We start from the raw sequence: 24,853 nt of genomic DNA, 5'->3' as shown, positions 1-24,853 counted from the left end.
ACCACAGCAAAAGCAAAAGTGATTATAAAGGGCCAGAGTAAACAGAACTTTCCACTTTCTGCAATGAGGAGACAGGAAAAAATTTAAGCAGTCAGTGACATGATCAAGTTTCTGTTTCATCAAAGTTCCACTGTATACTTTCAGTTAGCCAAACATGAACATGCATGTTTATCTTTGCTCCTTCCTAAATACCATCTGAAAAAACCATAAGGAATTTTGAAAAGGAATAAACCTAAAAGAGCAAAAGAATAAAAAAGGAAATACAATGAGTAAGAAAAGGAGATTTTGAATATGAAAAGTAGATGGAAATCACAGAGCCAAGAAAGCTGAAACAAGCCTGTGGAGGAAACAAGTGAATAATAAACCATTCATGCCAAGGAATCCAAGAAAATCCCAGGGTTGAAAACACCAGGTTCTGCTGAAGAGGTGAATGTGTGAAGGGTAGGCCTGAAAAAAAATGGATAATAGATTGAAAACCATTTATGAAGAATACACTCCTACCCTTCTAGTCAAGAGCAACACTATCCAATAAAAATAGAATGTGAGCCACGTAGGTAATTTCACATTTACTAGTAGTCATGTTAATAAACATAGGTGAAATATTTAATATTAATGTGTTTAACCTCAAGTATCTAAAATATCATTTTAACATATCAATATAAAAATTGGTATTTTTTTCATACTGAGCTCTCAAAATCCATTGTGCATTTCAATGGGCTAGCTCCATCCGGCTAGTGGCTACCATACTTGACAGCAAAGCTCTAGAGAAACTGAACTTGAAGGCACAGACATAGCTCAGGGAAGTTGGGGAAGCACTGTTCCAAAAATAGGGGAATTAAGAAAATGTCTCCATACTGAATGATAAGAACCAGGCCTACTTGACTCTCTTTCCATTTCCCTCTGGCTCCAAGCTTTGATGGTTCCCAAGCCTCCCTGCTGACCATTAGAAAATGAAAAGATTCCTCTCTTGAGAGGTTCCTTAACCCCCAAAAGATCAACTGACAATGACATCTGGGGCTTTTCCTCCAATGACACATGAAAGGGCTACTGAGTGATCCAATTACTCTATAATGAGGCCCTACTTGACTTATCTGACCAACCCAGAACTTTCAATCAGCATTTTAGGCTTAAATATGAACAAATAGCCAAGGATCAACAGACATTTCGGGAAATCCACTAAGACACACAAGACCAAAATAAACAAAAATAAAATAAAACTAAAATGAAACAGATTATGTCAGAAGAAAATTTAAAGACTATGAGTAATACTGCCAGAGACTACACATCTATGAAACAAAAGCAAGATGTTAGGGGTAAAAACATTAATGTAAATTCAGAAAAGAAATTAGCAAATAGTGATCAGTCGAGGAGGTTGAATGTCTAAAATATACAAATTTCAGAAACATGTAAGAGAAAATTCAATGTGAGGAAACTACCAAAGAAATCATACAGTAAAATTTCTCAAGTCAAAGAATCTGTCTCCAAATGTGAGTGGCATCCTAATGACCTAGGAAAATAGATGAAAGACATACCAACATCAAGGCAAATTGATGTCCTAAAATTTCACACTAGAATTAAAGAGAGGAGTCACAAACTTCCACAAAGTGTCATGTGGAAACACAGGAAACCAGAAAACAAGACTTTCAACCCTCTAAAGTATAATAATCTAACTTAGAATTTATTACAAACTACTGATCAAATGTGAGAGTAGAATAATGCCATTTTCAGATATGAAAGGTCACAAGAAACTACTTCTCTTTCTCAGGAATATCCTGAGGGATCTATTCCACCAGTGGGGGAAGTAAAAAGAGGAATTCATGGGATGTAGAAAACAGGGAATCCAACAGAGAAGAAAATCCCCAGAACAATAATGAAGGGGAAAGTTCAAGATAACAGCCATGTAAAAGGACTAAAAGCAACAAAACCAAATTGGAGCAAGAGAAAAGAGGGCCATATTAACAGTAGACGGATTAAAAAGTAAAGGAAAATTGAAACCCATAGACAATGCACTTGAAAATATGATAAAATTTATAGCTCTCACAAAGTTGGGGAACTCATGGGGTGCCTGGGTGGCTCAGCCAGTTAAGCATCTGCCTTCAGCTCAGGTCATGATCTCAGGGTCCTGGGATTGAGCCCCACGTGGGCTCTCTACTCAGCGGGAAGCCTGTTTCTCCCTCTCCCTCCCTGTGTTTGCTCTCTGCTGCTATCTCTTTCTCTCAAATAAATAAAATCTTAACAAAGTTTGGGAACTCATTATATTCAGTACACAGAATAACAAAACTGAGGGAATTTCATTTTTTAATTTTTTTTTAGTGAGAGAGTGCACGTGCTCGCACACACGGTGGGGGAGGGGCAGAGGGAAAGAGAATCTTAAGCAGGCTCCATGCCAAGAGGGGAGCCGGATGCAGGGCTTGATCTCATGACCCTGAGATCATGACCTGAACTGAAATCAAGATTGGGATGCTTAACCAACTGAGCCACCCAGGTGTCCCTGAGGGAATTTCCTTCTAGAGACACTAAAAAGTTACACACAAAGAGGGAATATAATCATAGTATACTATGTGGCAACTGAACTAATCATTTTTCTCCCCCCAGCCCAGAATTGTTTAAGAGATCTCTTTCTGGTTCAGACTCCCAAACTGTTTCATCATGTCATGTCCAACTTTCTATTTGGAGCTTGCTATTCTTTACTTTGGGTGTTCCCCATATTTTTTGCATGTTCCTTCACTCACCTGATGTTTGGATTTGTTCCTAGCTCCCCATATCCACTGCCACAGACCAGTGTACCCACTTAGTGCTGGAACACTGCTCCCTGCTCCCTAAATCTCCATTCCCTTTGTAAGGCAGATCTAGGATCCTTCTGTCAAATGAATTTCTCCTCCATTACCAAAGCTTTGTTCCTCCTTCCAGTGTTTATGCCAGTCAGTCTTGACCACCTATGGCAGCCTCCCTCCAGAGACACTGTCCCAGTGAAAACATCTGTTCCCATGCAATCATTCTGAGCACCTCTATCCCAACATCACAGGACCAAGCCTGTGTTTTTTTTTCTGAATGGGGCACCACAATTTCTTTGGCACCTTGAGGTCAGTTTGTTAGTCTGTCCCTCACATTCCCATAATCCATGGTCACTGCCTCTGGCTACCCACCTTATTTCAGCTCATTTCCATATGGTTCTAAGCACCCTCTCCTCTGGACCACCGCTCCCCTAATTCCCAAAACTTTTCTCCAGTCCCCATGAGAACTACTTTCCACTGCACCAAACCTCCCTGTACCTTCATATTGAATCTCCTAACAAATGGCTCCATCTTCTCTGTGGTTCTCTGTGCATACCTGTAGCATTGCCTTTGCTACCTTATGGCAAGAAAATCTACTCATGCTGGTTTTATCCACTAGAATTTAAAACTTGAATGCAGAATTGGGGTCTTAATTCAAAACTAAGTAGTCGGGCGCCTGGGTGGCTCAGTCGTTAAGCGTCTGCCTTCGGCTCAGGTCATGATCCCAGGGTCCTGGGATCGAGCCCCGCATCGGGCTCCCTGCTCAGCAGGAAGCCTGCTTCTCCCTCTCCCACTCCCCCTGCTTGTGTTCCTGCTCTCGCTTTGTCTCTCTGTCAAATAAATAAATAAAATCTTAAAAAATAAAAAAAAAAAACTAAGTAGTCTCTCAAACTTACTGACTTGAAAAGTATTACACAATTAAGTATCCATAATTACAGATTTCCCAAAGACTCCAGTCTCTTCATTTTCTTGCTCCATGGTAAATGTCCCTGCTTTTCCATTTCCCACTATGCTCCTTTCAGTTATTGATGCCAACAGTACAAATGTATTTTCTTGTGGTCATGGAAGGAAAGTAAGAGAATGAAAAGATGTCAGATACCCCAACACTGAAAAGAAGAGATATGTTACTGGGAAAGTATATGGAAAGGAGTGGGTGAGAGCACTTATTTCCCTGAAAAACAGTATATATTAGTACCCCCTCATCTGTAGTTTTGCTTTCTGTGGTCTCAGTTACCTGCATGAACCACAGTCCAGAAAATGATCCACTTTCTAATGTACCACCTGAAGGTCAACAGAACCTAATGCTGTCAAAAGCCTACTGAATTCAGCTCACTTCATCTCATCACGTGGGCATTGTATCACCTCACATCATCACAAGTACAATACATTCTGAGAGAGACCACATTCACAGAACTTTAACTAAGTACCGGTGACCCTTTAACAACATGAGTTTGAACTGTGCAGGTCCACTCACACATGGTTTTTTTCAATAAATACACTTCAGTGCCATAGATGTATTTTGTCTTCTGATTTTCTTAGTATTTTTCCCTAGCTTGCTTTATTGTAAAACTGTAGTATTTAATACATATAACATAGGAAATATGTGTTAACTGCTTGTTACTGGTAAGGTTTCCAGTCAACATTAGGCTATTAGTAGTTAAGTTCTTGGGAGGTCTAAAGTTTATGTGAACTTTTTTTTTAAAGATTTATTTGAGAGAGTGAGCGAGTGAGAGTGCATGAGCAGGGGGAGGAGCAGAGGGAGAGGGAGAAGTGGGCTCCCCGCTGAGCAAGGAGATGGACGGATGTGGGGTTCCATCTGGGACATGACCTGAGCGGGACGCAGCTACTTAAACCACTGAGTCACTCAGGCGTCCCTATATGTGAAATTTTTAACTGCACGTGGGGGTTGATACTCCTAACCCCTGTATTGTTCAAGAGTCAACTGTATATTGTTACAATCGTTTGATTTTATTATCAGTTATTGTTAATCTCTTACTGTGCCTAACTTATAAACTTTATCGTAATACATATGTATAGGAAAAAACATAGTACATATGAGGTTCGATACTATCCACAGTTTCAGGCATCCACTGAGGGTCTTGGAATGTATCCCCCCCAATAACTGGGGGAGAGGGGTGGATTACAAGTTAGAGAAACTTCTTTCAACTGCAAGAAAGAATGAGAAAAAAAGCAGTAATTGAGAATGTTGGAAAGGGGAGAGACTAATGAGGCTGTTAAGTATCAGAAAAAATGAATGGGGAGAAAAGTAGAAGAAAAAGGGTAGGAAAACTTTGTATGTTGGTGTGGTGATGTGTGTGTGTGTGTGTGTGTGTGTGTGTAGACAGTTGGGGGACTCCATAGGCAGACTGCCTCCAAAGTACTCCAAGTTATACCAGCATGCACAGGCAAACTTCTCTTTTACTTAATACCAGTGTACCTTGACACATCTTGGTACAATCTTGCCATGGTCCATATGGATCCCATGTGAATAGGTCACTCCTCTCTTCCACAGGAATATTGAAGGAATATCGTACATCAGGGTTGTATAAATTACCCACACACAAAACCTCAATAGAAATACACAGGAGCATATAATTAATTCATAAAAAGATATTCTTGAAAGACATCATTTTTATGTTTAATAAATGCAAAGTCCTTAACCATCAGTTTACTAATAGGATTAAAACTAAGTCTTATTAATGACTCCTGAGAATTTACCTGCAAAACAACTTCTTCTTCCAGCCGATCAGTACTATTAATTCTTTCAATTGAGCTGTTTGAACCACTGTATTCAAAAATAGCTCCTTGTATGTTGATTTCTTTTTTTGACATACTTACAACAAAATTCCCATTCAAAAGAAAATTCCCTTTAGTGTCAGATAATGCTGTAAAAGAACAGGACTCATGAAATAATAAAACAATACAATTAACAATACAAAAAGTATTTTAACTTTTAAAATGCAAATCCGTTTCTGAAATTAATGTAAATGTAAATTATTTTTGAGGAAATAAATTGTATTTTACTATAATGTGTTATCTAATCCATACGAAGGGAAGCTACAGCATATCAGCTAAAGATATTAAATTTACCCTATACTTTTCTGAGAATGTCATCTTTCAAGAGGCCTGCAGCCTCAGGAGGGACATGTAGGAAGAGGAAAAACAGAACTCAGGGACGCTGGAGAAACATCAGCTAAACCAGTCCTGGTCATTGATGGTGAGGAAAAGAACACCACCCAGACTGCTGCAATAGTCCATTTATGCTTCTCTTGGAAAAAATGTACAAAGCTATAAAATTCTAGGGGCCAATATCCTAAGGAGCCACGCAATGACCATACTATTCTCTATATAACTGTCTGGATCTTTTTCATGGAGGGGCACTCTATCATTATTGACATACACCGAACAACAGCTTTCCAGAATTTCCCAGACAGAAGGAAAGGTTTGTAAAGCATTCTTTTCATCTTTGGCCCTAGGTGAAATTCTTTAAGGCTAAAAGCTAATTTCTAAAAATAAACATAATGAAGCCCATACCCTAGAAGTAGCTAAAGGACAATATACTGTGGCATATTCATTAACATTTAAAAATGAATATGCCACATCATATTAATCAATTCTTTTTCTGTCTTGCTTTAACATAAGCATTTTAAGTTTTTATTTAAATTCTCATTAGTTAACATAGAGTGTAATGTTGATTTCAGAACTCAACGGTTAATCATTTACATACAACACCCAGTGCTCAACACAACTAGTGCCCTTCTTAATGCCCATCACCCAGTTACCCTATTGCCCCCATCCCCCTCCCCTCCCAGCAACCCTGTTTGTTCTCTGTAGTTAAGTCTCTTATGGTTTGCTTCCCTTTCCCCCCCCTTTCCCTATGTTTATCTGTTTTGTTTTTTTAATTCCACATATGAGTGAAATCGTATAAGTGTTTTTTAAAGTCTATAGTTAAGTACTTTTGATACACAGTAAAAACACTTCAATTCTTTAAAGAACATTTAACCACAAAGAAGTTCTATAATTAATTTTAGATAAAAAGAATTTTATTCTAAATATACATGCAACTTTAACTGAATATAACCTTCGGTTATTTAAAATACTCTTATGGGGAAAAAGCAAATTTTTCAGAATTTTGTTCACTGTTTTTAAAATAAGATATATTATATAACTCAAGAGGAGAACATGTATAGGAAGTCAGATGACTTAAGCTCAGTATGAACTGAAATGTGTGTTTGTTAAAGGGGCTCTTCTTGCCTTCTAAGAATTTACATCAACCACAGACCTCCATGAAATTGCACACAAATCACATATTGCTTGTTTACTAGAAATGTTTACCAAGGTAATTGTCATCTTCTGGTTTTCCAGAATAGCTGTGCTGAAGAATATCAATGTTTGTTGCTCCTGTGGGAATCTTGACAACAACATTATAACCTGCAATATAATTTTATACATGTTAACTTTCATAAGCTGATGGCCCAGAGGCTATTATGGCTGAATGACTGCAAACATTGAATAGCACAGACTTAATTTCATTTTATCTTTCAAAAATGATACAGTGTTTTTACTCTTTTTGAATCAAGGCATTACACAATTACTAAGGATTGAGGAAAAAATGGTTGTCTAGAAATATACAGTTTGGGATCCTTAAGTATACTTATTTTTTCTTCTAAAATTCTAAATATAGAATGAGAATGGAGTTAATATTACAGTTCCTGAGATATTTAAGAATACATTCATTTTTAAATTTAACACTAATACTTTTAGATTTTATACTTCGCAGTGGGGAAAAAATAGAGGATTTCAAATGTTATTCACTAATCCAAAAGATATCAAAATAGTTAGTCATTGTGCTATGTTTACACCAAGATTCAGTGAACAGCAAAATAACAAAAGTTAGTAACATTTTTTAAGCTTTTCATTTCTAGTGTAAGCAGGGATTCCTATAGCTACCCCCAAATTTTACATTATTTTCAAAAGTCTGCTAACAAATTGTCATGAGAAAAGTAAAGCGTTTATGTGAAGGAAATGAAAATAGTATTTCTATTTTATGAGACCAAATTCAACAACACTGGCAGTGCTTGAAAGATGAGGAAATACTACATATTAAACAAAAAAGAATGTTTCCCCTACACTACACTCATTACATAGTTTTCCAAATACTATGATTTTAAACAGCAATTTTGCTCTAGTGATTATTCTAAGTTGTTCCTTTTCCTTAGTTTTTCCTTCTATTTAATACATGAATAAAAGGAGTTGTATGAGTTTTTCTTGTACACTAACTTTGATAAATATGTAATGAAATTAAGAGAAGTTTTAAAAAAGGTTAAATTTTCAGCCCTGATGTGAGATTACTTGGTATGTTTTTAGAGTGCTTTATACCCCTTTAAGGCATCACATTTTAAATATAAAGTGATAAATGGTCTGTTAATTGTGATTACACTACATGCATATTGGTTGTAAGTCATCAGTCTACAAGAATTTTATGATTTTTTTCACCATAAGATATTCCTACTACCTTCTATTTATGTCTTGCAGATATGGTTTTTGAAGAAAGCAATTCTTAGACATTACAAATGTGAAAGACAAAGGCTACCACCAGGGGGCAGAAATGTGCCAATGCTACTCTACAAACGAGTTTAGTATCTTTTTCCGTTTGCAAACTGATTAATTCATAATACAATTTTGGCAAGGTTATATATTTGATCCTAAGTTGGCACATGTGGTTTTAAATAGAAAAAAATGTTCTTCAGTGGATAGAGCCCAAGCTTCAATAAATGTGCCACTGTTTTTAACAAGGGATCAAATGTGCCATTGGTTTTAACAAGGGATCCCATGAAATAATGAATCCTAACTACAAAAATGTCATAGCTAGCAACTAAGATTTATAAGTGTCACCAGAGTATAAATGTAGTATACTTTTGATACCGATAAAAATACAAACTTTGTGTTTTAAATTATACTGCTTTAATTGAAGCAATTCATACTAACTTAACTGTGATCAAACACATGTGAACATAATTTAAGGCTGACAAAACTGTAAAAAATATTTTTCATTTTGCAAGGAAAGTTCTAAAGGACTACATTTGTTACCATACAAAGCAAAAGGTTTTCCTAGAAAAGTCTCAGAAGAGAAAATATCCGATACTTTCTCATATCATTTTTAAAGCAAAATGAATTCATGGCCAAATATCAGTTATATATATAATCCAGATACTTCCTGAAAAACCAAATAATTCCAAATCAACACTGAAATGGTTTCATCCTTCACCTTCAATCATTTTTAGTATATCAATAAGAAACACAACAGCTAAGACAGGTTATAGAAAAAAGTGGTACAAATGATGAAAAGTAATTGAAAGCAAGTTTCCTGAAAAAATTATAAGTATATACATTTCAGATTACAGGAACAGCAATAAAGACTCTATTAATTGGGGAACTATGCAAACATCATTGTCAAATAGCACCGGATTTACTCTAATAAATGCACCTACTGTATTTTCAAGAATCAGATTTGCCTTTAGCAGATGAATTCATTGATTCACGGATACATCTGGTATAATTTTTTATATTTAGGGATATAAAATATATTTCATTTTTAAATACTAAGGGTACAGAGAGGGCAAAACAATAAACCATTATTATGCCTTCATTATATACTCCATTATTATATCAAATATAAGGGAAAATTAAAAACAAATACACAGCTTACCATAATGAGCACTGTTGAAGACACCTGCCATTGTCCTGCATGAAGAGTTATCCCCACCACATACTCCACATTTGTCTCTCTTGGCCTTGGAGTTTAACACATGATCACAGCCAGCTTGCTTCAAAATAACAATGATTATAATCAGTATTATAAAAGTGACTAATTATAAGTACGGTGCTTTTACAAACTTTTCACAAATATTCTTTCAATTAATGAGACTTGGTACAACGGGATTTTTCAGAATATCTACTGGTTTTGTTGTACATCAGTATTTTCACACACCTTTTCATCACATGGTTGAAAAAAGTGTTTGCAAAGGGTTATCCACATACCCCCCTGCATTAAAACCACATGGGATGGCATTTTAAAAGGCAGATTCCCAGATTTTCTGAATTAAAAATTCTTGGAGGTAAAAAAATAGGAATTTACATTGCAACAAACATGGACAATAATTCCTATGTCCACTGTCCGTTTAAGCCATTCTTTAAAAAAATGTATTTCAAAGAGACAAAAAGTATGATTAGGTAAGTAACACATTTAAAAAAAACTTCAAAAAGATGTCTTTAATGATTTTTTAACTCATGATCTTAGAACTCTGGGAATAAACGGTCTATTTGAAAATTTATTTCTCCAAAATTAATAACCAGCCTAGTAAGCTGTGTTTATGTCAAGAATGAATAACTGGATAAAGGCTGAAAGTGAATGGTTTGGTTCAGGGGTTTAAAAGAACAAGTGCAGTTCTCAATGCAGATACACTGCAATAACTCTTAGTTCTTTAAAATACTCCTCTAATGTTTCATGATCAGAAGAGAAAATTTCATAAGTCTCATTCTTTTATACACAAGGTGAACATTTCCAAAGTGAATTTCAACCAGATGTTTTCTGAAAGTAATGTGCACCTATAAACTCAGATCATCATTGTTTTTCATTGTGTAGGACTTTGTGCTGTTAATTTAGATAAAACTTAAGTTTTCAGGCCACTGAGTACCCTTTTGCTAGTCTCTTGTTTCCTTTTCTTTGAACATCTCATTAGACCTTTGAGTACAAAGCATTTTATCACCAGGTAACTGATAATAGATGTTTGGCTAAGAGAAAATTGATGTCTTAACCCATGGAATGAGTTCATAATATTACATTTGTATTCTTTAGATGGAATTCATTATCCTAGTTCTCAAACTCACCATTTTTAAGAACACCTTCTGCAATGTGTGTGCTTTAATTCTGGGTCTCATCTACTTCTCACCTAGAATCCGAAGTGGCCGACCTATCTCTGATTCTCTCCTAACCCAGTATATTCTGAAGATTCTAACATGCAGATCAAATCACATCTCTCACTCAACTCCAAATCCTTCTGGGGGACTTCAGAAAAAAGGTGCATTTAACAGCTAGCCCCTATGTCCCACCAGTCCTTTACTTCCTCACCTTTCTAAAACCTATTCATCCTCAATAACTAGCTCAAGCCTCACACCCTCCATGAGCATTCTCTGAACCATTTACACACGTCCCCACAAAACACTCCTTCCTCATTATCACTATGCCACCTTGCTGATGACTCCATAGCCCTACATTTGAGTTGTTCACGTGTCCATCTCCCCTACAAATCTGTGACCACCTTGGAGTTTATGGCTCTGTTGCAGTCTTTCATCCAGGTGACTAGAACAGTATCCAACATTTAGTAGGTAACTCAGCGAATGTCTGTTGAATATACCCAGGAAGTCAAAGACAAGGAGGAAAGGGGGAGGAAGGAGGGGTGCCTGGGTGGCGCAGTTAAGTGCCTGACTCTTGATTTCAGCTCAGGTCATGATCTCAGGGTCATGAGATGGAGACCCACATCAGGTTCCACATGGCATCTGCTTAGGTTTCTCTCTCCCTCTCCCTCTACCTACCCTCCTCTCAAATAAATAGATGGTTAAAAAAAGAAAAAAAAAAAAAAAGGAAAAGAAAAGAGGAGGGGGAATATCATCACAAATCAATGGGGAGGGGTCACCAGGGAGGTCGCATTTGAAGTAGCCAAAGGACTTTACAACCCTGTGTCCCAATATTTTCTATCTTTTTAAGAATGATTAAATGATTAATGTTTCGGGGCGCCTGGGTGGCTCAGTCATTAAGCGTCTGCCTTCGGCTCAGGTCATGATCCCAGGGTCCTGGGATCGAGCCCCGCATCGGGCTCCCCGCTCGGCGGGAAGCCTGCTTCTCCCTCTCCCACTCCCCCTGCTTGTGTTCCCCTTCTCGCTGTGTCTCTCTCTCTCTCTGTCAAATAAATAAATAAAATCTTTAAAAAAAAATGATTAATGTTTCAAGAGTCACTCAGGATGACAGAAAGCTGCCTAGTAACAAGGTCTCCTGACCTTACTCCTAAAGAATGGGTCATAGCACTAAAGGGTGCTACACTGGAATTCACAGGAATGTATTCTAAGGTAACAGACGTAATATTTGGCGAGAGAAAAAGAATACTCTGACAGTCACGTTAAACCTGAGTTTACTTACCCGACAGAGGCCTTGAACACAGATGTCATTGGTTTCGGTTCCGCAAGGAGTACCATCAGCAACCCTGTCCTTCAACTGGTAGAAGTTAGTGGTTCCAGCAACCCGACAATAGAGTTTACAGCGATCTTTTATGGCAACTGTAAGAAAAAGTTAAAATTGGGGCATACCATAAGACAGCTGTATGTTCCTAGGTCTCAAGAAATTTTTACATCAAAAAATATTCTAACTACTTACTCCCACTGTATTTTGGAAGCCACCTCACATTAGGGGAAAGACCATTGATGTTGAAATGTTTACCATCAAAATCAGAGCACTGCTTCTCTCGAAAGCCTTGCTTGCCTTTTGGACATGAATCGGTATTACATGATCGAAATTTCATCCTGCGGCCCACACAGTACTTTCCTCCGCTTCTTGGCCTAGTCAAATTCATTACATTTTAAAGCACATCAGTACAATATTCTTTCTGCCATTTACTTCTAAAACTGTTCCATTCTGTCCCAGGATCTGGAAAACCACCTCTGTCCCACTGACACTTTTTTAACAGAAGTACGTTACATGGTTCTTAAGCAATTCAGTGGCTAATGAATTGTAAAAATACTCATCTTCGGGTGGACACTGTGGTCTGGAGGGCAGCAATGATAACTTATTCGTGACTTGGTTAAGTCACAGGGAACTAATCATGGGAATTTGTTTTAAAACGTCAAAATAAAATAAAATAAAATAAAATAAAACGTCAAAATAGGGTTTGTTCATTTTGGGGGGGGTTAAAAAAAAAAAAAAGACCTAGTGAACCATAGATGATAAAGATGATACCATGTTAAAGAAATATATAGGCATCTTTGTTGTGTATATACTACTTATCACTCACTTCAAAGAGTTTAATGGTATTAATCTATATCCATCCATCTCTTTATTTCAACTTACGCTGGAAAATAAAAACTCCTTGTCAGCATTTTTTTAATATAAAGAGTTCTAGCATAATTTAAATATTCTGAAATTCAAATGAACTAAGTTATTTCGGAGCGTGTCCTATCTCTGCATTGAAAATTCTTTATTGCTTACCAATTTATATATCATAACAAAAGGGGACTGGGGGGGACATTTAAAAATCTTTATGGAATCTCTACATGCTTTGAAATATTTTGATGAGGAGGAAAATATGCTTCATACTTATTCAAGCTAAACACACTGATGCATCTATAACATGAGAAGCAGAGAAAGAAAATAGGACATGTCAAATTACATAAAACAGTAAAAAAATGGGTAATGAAAATACAGGTTTTATGCAGAAGAGCCAAGACATGTTCAAAGGAGCCAGGAATTTCGATGGAAACACAGGAAATGTAAAAATGCCATTACAGAACTGTCATTTTTACAACTATTTCTCAAAGTTATATAATCAGAAAAAAAAAACGATCCTGTCTTAATTCATATTCTAAAGATTAAGCTGGTTAATATTTTTTTCAAGATTTGAATCTACCAAGATAAGGTAAGATGGCTAGATGTATTCCAGAAGTTTTCTAAATCTCAGAAACTTACAGACTGACCTCCAGTTTAGAAGTGAATGAAATTGGTGTTTACCTTCTGGTGCCTTGAGATAATCTTAATTTACAGTGACATAAAAAAGACATACTCGGGGCGATTACAGAGCCTGGTGGTGCTTTTGATGCCACCTCCACATGTTCTTGAACAAGAGCTGTATGGTCCCCACGGTCCCCATTCACCATCTACAGGACGTGCTTCCATTTCCTTGTTTACACACAGCCCATGGTGGCAATGCTTTAAAAACAAAAACAAACACAGATAATGATTCGTACGTACCCAGTTAGAATATCGGTAATTATAACGGCATAAATATCAACAAAGAAAATGATACAACTGAAAGCACAGTATTAATCCAGAAATGTGATTCCATTTGACAGTCATAAATATTTTCTAAATATCTGCTAAGTAACTGTAAAAAGATCTGTGGAATGAAGAACGAACAGGAAATTTCCCTTGCCTTTGAGATTTTGAGTCTCATTGGTGGAGGGAAGAGCTGCTGTATGGGTAAAGTGTAGTAAAATGAAAATTTAAGTGAATGATCTAGATCTGTGATTCCGGTTTTCTATGCAAAGATGTGCTCTTTTAGCTAACTTTCTGCCTCATCTCATCCAAAGTCTCAGTGATCACTTTCTGAGTTCCATTAAGAAAACGGAAATGTACAGAAGAATCTGCTCACAATCTCCTCGTACTCCTGTTACCCACCTAATGGCATCTGTGCTCAGTACTCAGCCTTCCCACCTGTTAGTGCACATGAAAAATCAAGGATCCTATGGCAAGTCAATCCCTCTACCCGTGTACTTAATGCCAGCCCCTCACTGCTCAAAACAGCACTGCAACAATTCTTCCATCTCTCCTACATCATCACTGTTCCAGTCACCACTAGCTCAAAGCTAACAAAAAAAAGTCCATGCACTGTTGCCAGTCACTGTGAGTACAGAAATCGAAAGTTAGCATTTAGAAATGTTTATAGGATTTTGACAGTAATTTCATTGTTTGTCAAAGTTAATTTAAACGTTGGCTTATATTTGTTTTCATTGTGGCAAAATACACAAACATAAAATTTACCATCTTAACCATTTTTAAGTGTACAGTTCAGTGGCATTAAAATGCATTCACATTGGGCGCCTGGGTGGCTCAGTTGGTTAAGCGACTGCCTTCGGCTCAGGTCATGATCCTGGAGTCCCGGGATCGAGTCCCGCATCGGGCTTCCTGCTCGGCAGGGAGTCTGCTTCTCCCTCTGACCCTCCCCCCTCTCATGTGCTCGCTGTCTCTCTCAAATAAATAAATAAAATCTTTAAAAAAAAAAAAAGCATTCACATTATTGTGCAACCATCACCACCATCAATCCACACAATTCTTCATCTTCCCAAACTGAAACTCTATGCCTTTGAAACAATCAACTCCCCATTCTCTCCCTCCCCCTGCCCCCAGCCCCTGGGAACCACCATTCTACTGTCTGTATTTGGCTACTCTATATATCTCATGTAATTAAAATCATGCATCATTTGTCTTTTTGTGACTGGCTTATTTCACTTAGCATACTGTCCTCACAGTTCATCCATGCTGTAGCACGTGTCAGAATTCCCTTCCTTTTAAGGCTGAATAATATTCCACTGTATGTGTAGATCACATTTCATTTATCCATTCATCCACGGATGGCCCCTTGGGTTACTTCCACCTCCTGACTATTGTGAATAATGCTGATATGAACAGGAGTGTGCAGAGATCTCTTCAAGACTCTGCTGTCAGTTCTTTGGGATACACACCCAGAAGTGGTGCTGCTGGATCAGATAATTCTAGTTTTAATTTGAAGATCTGCCACATTGTTTTCCATAGAAAAATTTGGCTTACATTTCAAATGTCTTTTTTCCTTTTGTTTTCCTAGTCATTTTTATCATTTTGTAAAAGTATCAGTTTAAATTATCAGAAATTTTTAAAAAGACTGGTCCTTTCCTAGAGATAATTTGAGAAGTACTCCACTAGATCATTCTCAATATACAAACATACTTATTTCCCCTATTTTTTAAGCATTTATTTATTTAGAGAGAGAGTGTGTGTGTGTGTGTGCGCGCACAAACAGGGTGAGGGGCACAGGGAGAGAAATCCTCATGCAGACTTCCCAGTAAGTGCAGAGCGTGATGCGGGCTCTATCCCTGAGATCATGACCTGACTCGAAATCAAGAGTCATATGCTCAACCAACTGAGCCACCCAAGTGCCCCTATTTTCCCCTCTTTAAAAACAACACTTAGATCTCACTTTTCTCACTAGCTGCTGTCCTGTTTCTCCTTGAACGAGCTGTCTGTGCTCATTGTCTAATGCTCAATGCCTGTGCTCTGATGGTCCCACCCTCCATGTATCTGCTCATGTGTACATCACCAGTGGCCAGCTCTGTCTGTCTTTCTTGATGTAGTAGTATCATTCTTCTTCATCCCCCTTGGTTTCTAGGGCTCAACTTAATGCTGGAATGTCCTGGGCTCAGATCTTGGTCCTTTATTCTTCCCTATCAACAATCACTCCCAGCCCAGATCCCTTTCCTGAGCTCTAGACTCATGTATACAGCAGCTTATGCATCCTCACTTTAATGTCTAATAAAAATTTCAGACATCATACCCAAAACTGAACTGCTGACCCCTCAAAATTCTGAGTTCATCTGAGTTGATTAGCTAAAAACAGTCATCTTACCTCTAACGGTTCACATTTAATAGGTTAGTAAGTGATCTAATTCATTCAAAAACAAACAAAACTGACTTTCAATCATCACCCCAGTGACCCCAACTCTGGTGTAATCCATCATCTTCTCTCATCTCTATCACTGCCATGCCTCTCTAAGTAGATCTCCTGTTTCCAACCCTTGCCCCCTATAGTTTAGTTTCAACAGTGATCAGAATGGTCCTTTTCAACTTATATTTCAAAAATTGACTCACGTTAGGTGACTCCTCTGCTCAAATCCTTCAATTACTTCACTTTGAATAAATGCAAAGTTCTCACAATGGCTCGCAATGCCCTACATAATAGTCTTCCAGTTACTTCCTATACATCTCTCTTCACCCCAGCCACAATGTCTTTCCTTGTTCTTCCTTGAACATTCCACCAATACTCCAGGATTTAGGAGCTTACCTGGTCCTTTTGCCTGGAGCTCACTTCCCCCATAATATCCTCCATAGCTAACTCCCTCACTTTCTTTAAGACAGCTCATTGGCAACTTCCCGTAAGATCTTTGACCACTACATTTTAAATTGTAATCAGCCCTATCCTACCACAAAACTTCCAGTCTTTTTCTTTTTCTATTTTTTCTTGTTCATGGCACTTATCGACTTTATGGTAGTATTATATTGTTTGTAATATTGTAGTCTCCCCCTGAAATGTAAGCTCCATGAGGTCAGGGATCTTTTTTCTTTTGTTCACTGGTGTATCCTAATCACCTAGAATAGTGCCTGACATATAGTGGGCCCTTGATAAATCTTTGTCGAAAAAATGAATCCTATAACCAAGCTTATTAGCAGAAAAAATACTTTGTGCCCTCCATTAGAACAAATCATTCAAAATGAGAAAGCCATATTAGAAAATCTCAGAATAGAATGTACTATGTGCATGTAAATTTGGGGGGCATCTGCAGAAACATTTTAAATAATCCTTGAGCACTATTTCTGATAAATCCAAGAATGAAAAAAATAGAATATTACATTGTTCACCATGTACTAAATTAAGTCATTGTCAGGTGAGTTCCACCATATTTTCATGCAAATGGATTTACAACCACTTTTAAGTATTTAAAAGAGAGTGTTAAGGCAAAATATAGGACATTTATTTAAAATTTCTCTTGAATAAAAGGCCCATCGAATATTGAAAATGGCTAATGCATAGGAGCTCACTATTTTCAATTAATAAAAAATAAGGAGTTTATATCTATCATGATCCAGATGTTTTTACCCCAAATGCCATTTCTGCTTTTAAACTATATAGGCTTTAAAGTAGGTCCCAGTATCTGAGCACATTTACCTTGAATTCCAACAAATCCAAGCCCTTCAAACCACCTCACTGGGGAATTATTCAAATGGCTAGTGAGCAAATGAAAAGATGCTCAAGACTGACAATAATCAGGAATACAAACTAAAACCACAATGATATTCCATTTTGCACCGAAAATGGCTATTATTCTGTTAAAAGATTAACAATATCAAAAATTGGCAAGAAATACTGAGCAACTGGAACTTTCATACATTGCCTGCAAGAGTTTAAAATGATACACATATTAAAGATCAAACTTTAAAATTCAGTTCTAGCTCCAAACTATGAACTGAAGAAGTCCACTAAAATTTTGGTCCTAAAATAATTTGGGTGCTCAACCATTTCAGAGTACTTCAGCTTCTGCAAAAATTGCTGAAGTCCCAAATACAACTTAAATATTCAATTCATTTGTGATGCAAGCTATATTCATGGAAAACACATGCCTTTTGATGGAAGGCATCAGAGACAAGGGTAGTAAGCACAAAACATTTCAAAAAGCAACAGCTGGTAAAGCACAAGGTCAGCTAGTGAACCCATCTCAAGTTTCCACTTGCGGAGTTAACAAAAGAGGCAGTACTCGCTAACCCATCACCAAGCAAGTTCTCCATTTTTGCTGAGGTAGCTCAGAAAAGGCGTGGAACAGACTAAAATTTATTCAGTGCAGACAACACTGGCTACCAAGGCCAAAGGAAGTTGCCTTCATCCTGAAGCACCAAGTACAACCTGACTTCATCCTTACATATTTATCACGCCGATCCCTATCACTCAGCATCATGTTTACAGATTTAGATTAGTTCATGCTGATGTTAGAATGGTAAAAATGTTGGTAAAAATGTTTTGGCAATTTTAAGGGATATATTTTAAGACATTTACAACCAATAAATATCTGAAGAAGCCACTTAAAACTTTCAATTATACTTAACTGGATTTTATGGGAAAAAAATGTATATAATGGTAACATCTTGAATTTGGGGAAATTGCTGAAATATTAGGACCTTTATGTCTATACTCACTCTTAACAAGTCTATAATATAATTAGATAACTATCCATGTAGTTACCTATATAACTGTAACTTTAACATTCATCTGCTAGATCTTGAAAAAAAAAAAGGGTGAAATTAAAAATTCAATTCACTTGACTGTGTACTACATCGAACCAACATGGCAACATTGATTCACTAGCACAGCAAGAGCTGACGAACAATGAAGAGCGTCAAAATGCAGAGCGATCACATCCTTGGATAATCTCTTGATACAAGACTCACCCTTCGAGAAAACCTACCATCCCAGGACCACAGTTTGTCCCATCTGCCAGGGGCATGTGCTGAGTGCGACAGCCCTTGTGAACTCCTTCTGCGCTCGTACACCAGAGACGTCTGCATTGCTTCTGCAGGGAAACAAAAAGCAGACAAGAGTAAAAGAACACGACAACCACTGGATCGATTTAGTGCAAGGCATTCATTTATGCATTGAAATTACAGGTTTCATGGTTTCATGGTCAGAGCTAGAAATAATCAGCAAAAGAATCTTTAAGTTCTAGTCATCGATTTACCTCTACACACACAAAATGGCAATGTTTACTTTCTAAGACCTTTCAGATTTTCACCATACATTGAACAACGGGAGAGAGAAATTAGGGTGGAAATATTCACAATTATGGGAGACATTTTTCTCTTGGCAAGACATTCTTCTAAAGAACTTTTTGTTGTTAAAATGTTATTCACAATGAGTTTCCAAAAGCTTCTTTTGATAAGATGATAGAATGTATGAATAATGTGCATAGAAATACTGTATAATGTACTGGTTTCCTACTCTGTGAATATAATGCATACTTTCAACTTTTGAACAAAGGGTTCTCAAGTTTTCACAAGAAACAAAATCCACAGAGGTTCACGGGAGCTATACCCAAGATAATTCTCTTCTTTTTCTGAATTTAAATTCAAAGTTTATTTAGTGTGTAAGTCAGGTAAAAAAGAAATGTATCCTTAAAAAAAAAAAAAAATTTAAGTTAAATCTTCCCTCCTCCATAGTGGATATTTAAAAGCTTAGTAACATTTTTTATTTTAAATTTAAGATTTTAAAAACAATACTACTATGCGGAATATGCTTTGCCTATCTCTGCACTTACTGTTTTGTTACTATCATTCATTCATTCATTCATGCATTCATTCATTCAATGAGCATTTAGTTGGTGACACCTAGTTTGTGGCAGATCCTGAACACTGGGGATACATATTTCAATGAGTGAATGAGGCTGCATTCCTGGTCCAATGATCCTCATGACCTAGGAGTATATCTGACCTATGAAAAATCCTCAAAGTTGTAAAATAAGAGTTTAGTGATAACTAAACAACAGGCCCTAAATTTCGTTTCTATGGATTCAAATCTATGTAAATTAAAATGTAGTCTATTAAGTTCCCTGGGCCTTTAATATAACTCATTATCAAGACACTTAAATTTTCTCCCCCTACCCCAAAAAATAGTATTTGAATATAAATATTTGAATGCTTTTAATTTTCAATAACCTCTCAGTGTCTATTTTTTAAATGGGAATACTTCACATAGGATTTTTTAAGGTTAATGAAGATAATTTTTAAGTACTTAACACAGTACATGGCATATAATAAGTACTCAGTTTTAGTTTCCTTTTTAACCCCTTTCTGGCAAACAGCAAATTTCTCAGACTTACAAACTTCTAAGATACATTAGTTCACCTTCTGTTCGAGAGAATAAATGTACATTTTTGAAATATATTCTAACTATAACTTTGTAGTTTAAAAAAAAAAAAAAAAGGACAGAATTTTTCTTACCAAGTAGGGACATACTTGTGATCCAGGACCAAACATAAGTTCACATTGCTTGTTTACATCATACATTAATCCAGGAAGTTGTGAAGACAGATCATACATTCTCCCATTTGGTTTGTCAAGAAGGCATTCCCCATGACCAGTACTGTACCAATGACCAAAAATATTGTGACATATATGGATGTATAAGATTCTTTGTCACATTTACTGTGTTCTACACTTTCAAAAAGAGTATCAGTATTTTTTCATAATTTAAAAACCAATTCATATATCAAAGTCAGGAAGAAAACCTCACAATTCACAAAGGACTTTTAAGGTGTTTGTTCTCATTTGAGCCCCACAACTGCTTTGAAGATACAATTTTTAAAAAGAACAAGGACAAATTCATCAGAATATAATTTATGAAAACTATTCATATAATCACTCTACACTTTTGATCTATTTTGTTGCCCAATAGTAATGCCTTATATTTAATGCCCAAATTGTCAAGGTGTTAAAAGTTTTCAAATCATTTGAGAAAGTACATTAATAGTTCTAGACAACAAAACAAAGGAATTTCAGTGTCATGTTGTCTCCACTTTAAAAAGGTAGAGTTTGCGTTTTGGTTCTACCACTTCCCAGGATGCACGGCTCTGGACAAATTAATTTCCCTGAGCCTGAGTTTTTCTCATCTGTGTTAACAGTGATACTATTCACCTTGACAGTTTCTATCAGAGTATATGTATAAAGGACTTAGAAAAGTGGTAAATAGCAGGGGAAATGTGTGTTTATTACTCCTAGTTTGTAATGCAGTATCTAGTGTCTAGGAAACTGAAAATGCTCAATCATTCCAATTGGGTTAAAAACAATTTGTTCCAAAAAGGTAGAAACAATTTGTTTCATTGCCATAATTTAAAAATTTAGAAATTTTTACTGGCTACAAAGACATTCAATTTCGTCTAAAAATGAACATATAAATTTTTTAAAATTCCCATTGTAGAGAATCCCATTAACCCCTTTCAAAAATAAGCACATCCACTGGTACTGTTAATCAATAACTCAATTAGCCGTTGAACAAAGCTATATGGAAGCACGTATAGATCAGCAACCATGTATTATGCTTTTACTTATTTTTTTAAAGATTTTTATTTATTTGACAGAGAGCGAGAGCAGGAACAAAAGCAGGGGGAGTGGGAGAAGGAGAAGCAGGCCTCCCGCCGAGCAGGGAGCCAGATGTGGGACTCGATCCCAGGGCCCTGGGATCATGACCCAAGCTGAAGGCAGACGCTTAACGACTGAGCCACCCAGGTGCCCCCGTGTATTATGCTTTTAAATTAACTCCCCATACAAGGATAAATAATCACTGATAATTTGGGGATGTATTTATGAACATATATTCCAAAGCATGGTTACATTCATTCCCACAGTTCTCATAAGTAGAGGTAAACAGAAACTGCATAGATCGGGGATTATAATATATAGAAGAAATGAATATCATACTTATACAAAAAAAAATTCCCTGGAAAGAGCTTGGCCTTGCCTTTTGGCAACTTTCAGTAACTAGGATAGAAATACCATTTAAATAAAAGTGGGAAGTAAAGAAACCTGGTGGGAGATGGAGAGACGAGGCAAGAAAAATCTGGATCTGCTTCCTTTCTTCAGACCTAGGAAAATCCTCCAAAAGAATATGTAAACATATAGACTCTACATCTCTCTGGCTGTACACAGCTATTTGGAATGTGCATAGTTTGACTTCAGCTATCGTCTGTCCTTCAAAGACACCTCAAACATGAGCTACTCAAACTCCTCTCAAAATACTACCCAGTAGCTTCTGAAAAAATGCAAACATACACAAGGAAGCTGTGAATCTCAGTAGGGCTCCCCTCGAAAAGGGGTGATCCTAATAGAGCACCTAAACTGTTAAAAAAAAAAAAAAAGATAGCTAGGTCTGACCTGTCCCCCTCCTAAAATATTTTAGGAGTGAAATATGTATATACAGCTCTTTCCTTTTTTAAAAAACACATTTGTACAAAGTACAGTTAAATTTAAACAGAAAAACTAAACAGAAATTGAACCACTTTAAAAGAACATATAAATTTCAAGTTCTATAGTCTAATAAAGGTTTCATTATTTAAATAAAGTAATATAATTTCAGACTTACTCTAGGAATTCAGTGATATATTTCTGACTACATTTTGACCAGGTCCAAGGACTTGTGTGGTAATTTAAAGTTGGAGCCATTACATGATATTGATGTTTAATTCCAGTTTCCTTACATTTAAAACTATCATCATGTGGAACATTAAATCTAAAAATAAAAATAAACACTTAAAAAAAAGAATATGAAAATATGAATACAACATTAATAACAGATCTCTTACCCTTATAAGGTAAAATACAGATAAATCCAATCACATCAAAATTTATACTCTTGATCTCTCCCATAAAGCATTATAAAACCAAGGTTATCTTCATGTTCAGAAGCACATGATCTGAGAAACAGCAGATTATAACTTTGATTGGTAGCACAATCTGCTGATTTGATATGTGAGTCCAAACAATCAAAATATGTGGACTCTGGCTCACCTCACCACGATAATGGATATAGCATTCACATAAATACTTGCAGGTTTCAGCATGCATATCCTAAGAGATGTGTGTAGGTAGATCACATAAAAGTGATACCACACTAGTTTGCAGATCACTATTAATACAGTATCAAAACTTCCTTAATCCCTAATTCCTTATCATTCTATAGTATCCATCTGTTTTATATGAAACAGCCTCAGTACTGTTTCTGGTCTATACTCAGTAAGTGATTATTGATCGAACTGGAATAACAAAAACGTTCCTAAATCAAATCTTCCTAAGAGCAGGATATTAAATAATTAGCTGGCCAGCAACAGAGCCTATGCATTCTTTTGAGGACCTAAGTATGAACTTGCATTTAGAAAGAACACTGAAACCACCTAGCTCAGCTCTTTGCCTGCTGAGATTTGTACTTAAAAATCAGTCCTTTAATTAAACTACTTACCCATATTCTAAAGACACCTAAAGAGTTTTTCAGGAAGAAAATAAATGGCTAAGATGGTAGTCTCTGCAAGAACAGTTTTCCATTAGTTAGTAGCCTTGGAAACCAGCTAATAGTGCTTCCCAGATGTTGCTGCTAGACAGCGACAGCCCTCAGGTAAGCTCCTGAGCCTAATTCACTTCAACAATTTGCGTGTGCACCTTGCTGACAATCATGAAACATAACCGTGCTAAAAGGGAACTGAAGACGCACTAGTTTAATAAAAATGATTTCCACTTGAAATTATTCCTGTTGAATACTAATGATGTAGGGCATGACCAGGAAAAGAAAATGTAGTCAAACTAAGAGAGGCAACTCTAGCCTCAATTCCTTATTAGCATATAAACAAGAAATCCCAGGAGTGCTGGGGGTACACATATGGAATCCCTTTCAGAGGATGAGTTTGTAGGGGTTTCTGACTTCCCATGGGAGCTCCGAGGCTATCACAGGGAATCATGGCCTCCATTCTTAGAGCATAGAACCCCAGTAGAATTTTTAATAATGCAGGAACAGATAGAACCCCTCATTTTTACAAAAAAAAAAACAAAAATAAAAACAAAGAACAACAACAACTATGAAGCTGGAGAAATAACTTTAAAAAAATCTTTTAATGATTAAGAAATTCCCACATGCCACATTCTCTGCTGGGGCTCTGAGCTATAAGAGCAACGAGTTGGTATTACAAATATTATCGGGAGTTCCCCAGAACCAGAAGCCCCTGCAGGCCCTCCCATAAGATGGAAGAGGACAGTACCTGGTCATGTATGGGATAACAAGGGATAGAGGCCAGAAGTGCTTGTCATGTAATCCAATACAGTAAATGAAATAAAAGAATTCCCAAGTTCTAGTTCTTTGCTTAGTCTGTTGATCTGTGCAGCCTGTCTGACCTAACATAGATCACAAAAGAGCCAGAGTTAGCATTTCAGGGATGAAAATTACACTAACAATATTTTTAAAGACATAAAGCTGCTAATTACTCAATTGAAGATGGAATTTTAGGCATTCTGTGCAATGATTAATAGAAAGCACATTACTGAGGTAGCAGAAGGTACTTACACATGCCCAAGCTCATGGGCTATGGTAAAGGCAGCACTGAGTCCATTTTCTTCACTAATAGAGCAGCTCCGTAAAGGATCACACAGGGTACCTAATTCTGCTAAACCTGAAAAATTTCATGTTTTTATTTCAAAATGGGAAACATCAAATCATAAAGAACTAATTATTTTTTATTACATTCGTTAGCTCCCATAGAGTACATCATTAGTTTTGATGTAGTGTTCAACGGTTCATTAGTTGCGTATAACACCCAATGCTCATCACAACACTTACCCACCTTAATACCCATCACCCGGCTACCCCATCCCCCCACACCCCTCCCTTCTGAAACCTCTTTTGTTTCCCAGAGCCCATAGTCTCTCATGGTTTGTCTCCCTCTCTGATTTTTTCCCATTCAGTTTTCCCTTCCTTTCCCTA

The 24,853-nt window shown here is 36.7% G+C and overlaps 1 protein-coding gene across 1 annotated transcript in view; it reads right to left on the bottom strand.

Annotated features, from left to right (window-relative positions):
• The window catches only part of ADAMTS20 (ADAM metallopeptidase with thrombospondin type 1 motif 20), a 169,808-nt gene that overhangs the window by 87,603 nt on the left and 57,352 nt on the right, over window positions 1-24,853 (bottom strand). Inside the window, exons 8-18 of the mRNA XM_035002841.1 lie at window positions 24,437-24,542; window positions 22,472-22,618; window positions 20,335-20,476; window positions 18,807-18,911; window positions 13,604-13,749; window positions 12,205-12,386; window positions 11,971-12,107; window positions 9,484-9,601; window positions 7,110-7,205; window positions 5,493-5,659; window positions 5,212-5,341 (exon numbers count right to left, since the gene is read on the bottom strand). Coding sequence (XP_034858732.1) covers window positions 5,212-5,341; window positions 5,493-5,659; window positions 7,110-7,205; window positions 9,484-9,601; window positions 11,971-12,107; window positions 12,205-12,386; window positions 13,604-13,749; window positions 18,807-18,911; window positions 20,335-20,476; window positions 22,472-22,618; window positions 24,437-24,542 — 1,476 coding nt within the window. The remainder of the gene's footprint in view (window positions 1-5,211; window positions 5,342-5,492; window positions 5,660-7,109; window positions 7,206-9,483; window positions 9,602-11,970; window positions 12,108-12,204; window positions 12,387-13,603; window positions 13,750-18,806; window positions 18,912-20,334; window positions 20,477-22,471; window positions 22,619-24,436; window positions 24,543-24,853) is intronic.

The sequence above is a fragment of the Mirounga leonina genome, unplaced genomic scaffold (genome assembly GCF_011800145.1).
Source record: "Mirounga leonina isolate KUSES-001 unplaced genomic scaffold, KU_Mleo_1.0 Mir_126, whole genome shotgun sequence".
NCBI classification, from domain to species: Eukaryota; Metazoa; Chordata; class Mammalia; order Carnivora; family Phocidae; genus Mirounga; species Mirounga leonina.
The sequence above is the reverse complement of the archived record's forward strand: the minus strand, read 5'-3'. Positions and strand labels throughout refer to the sequence as shown.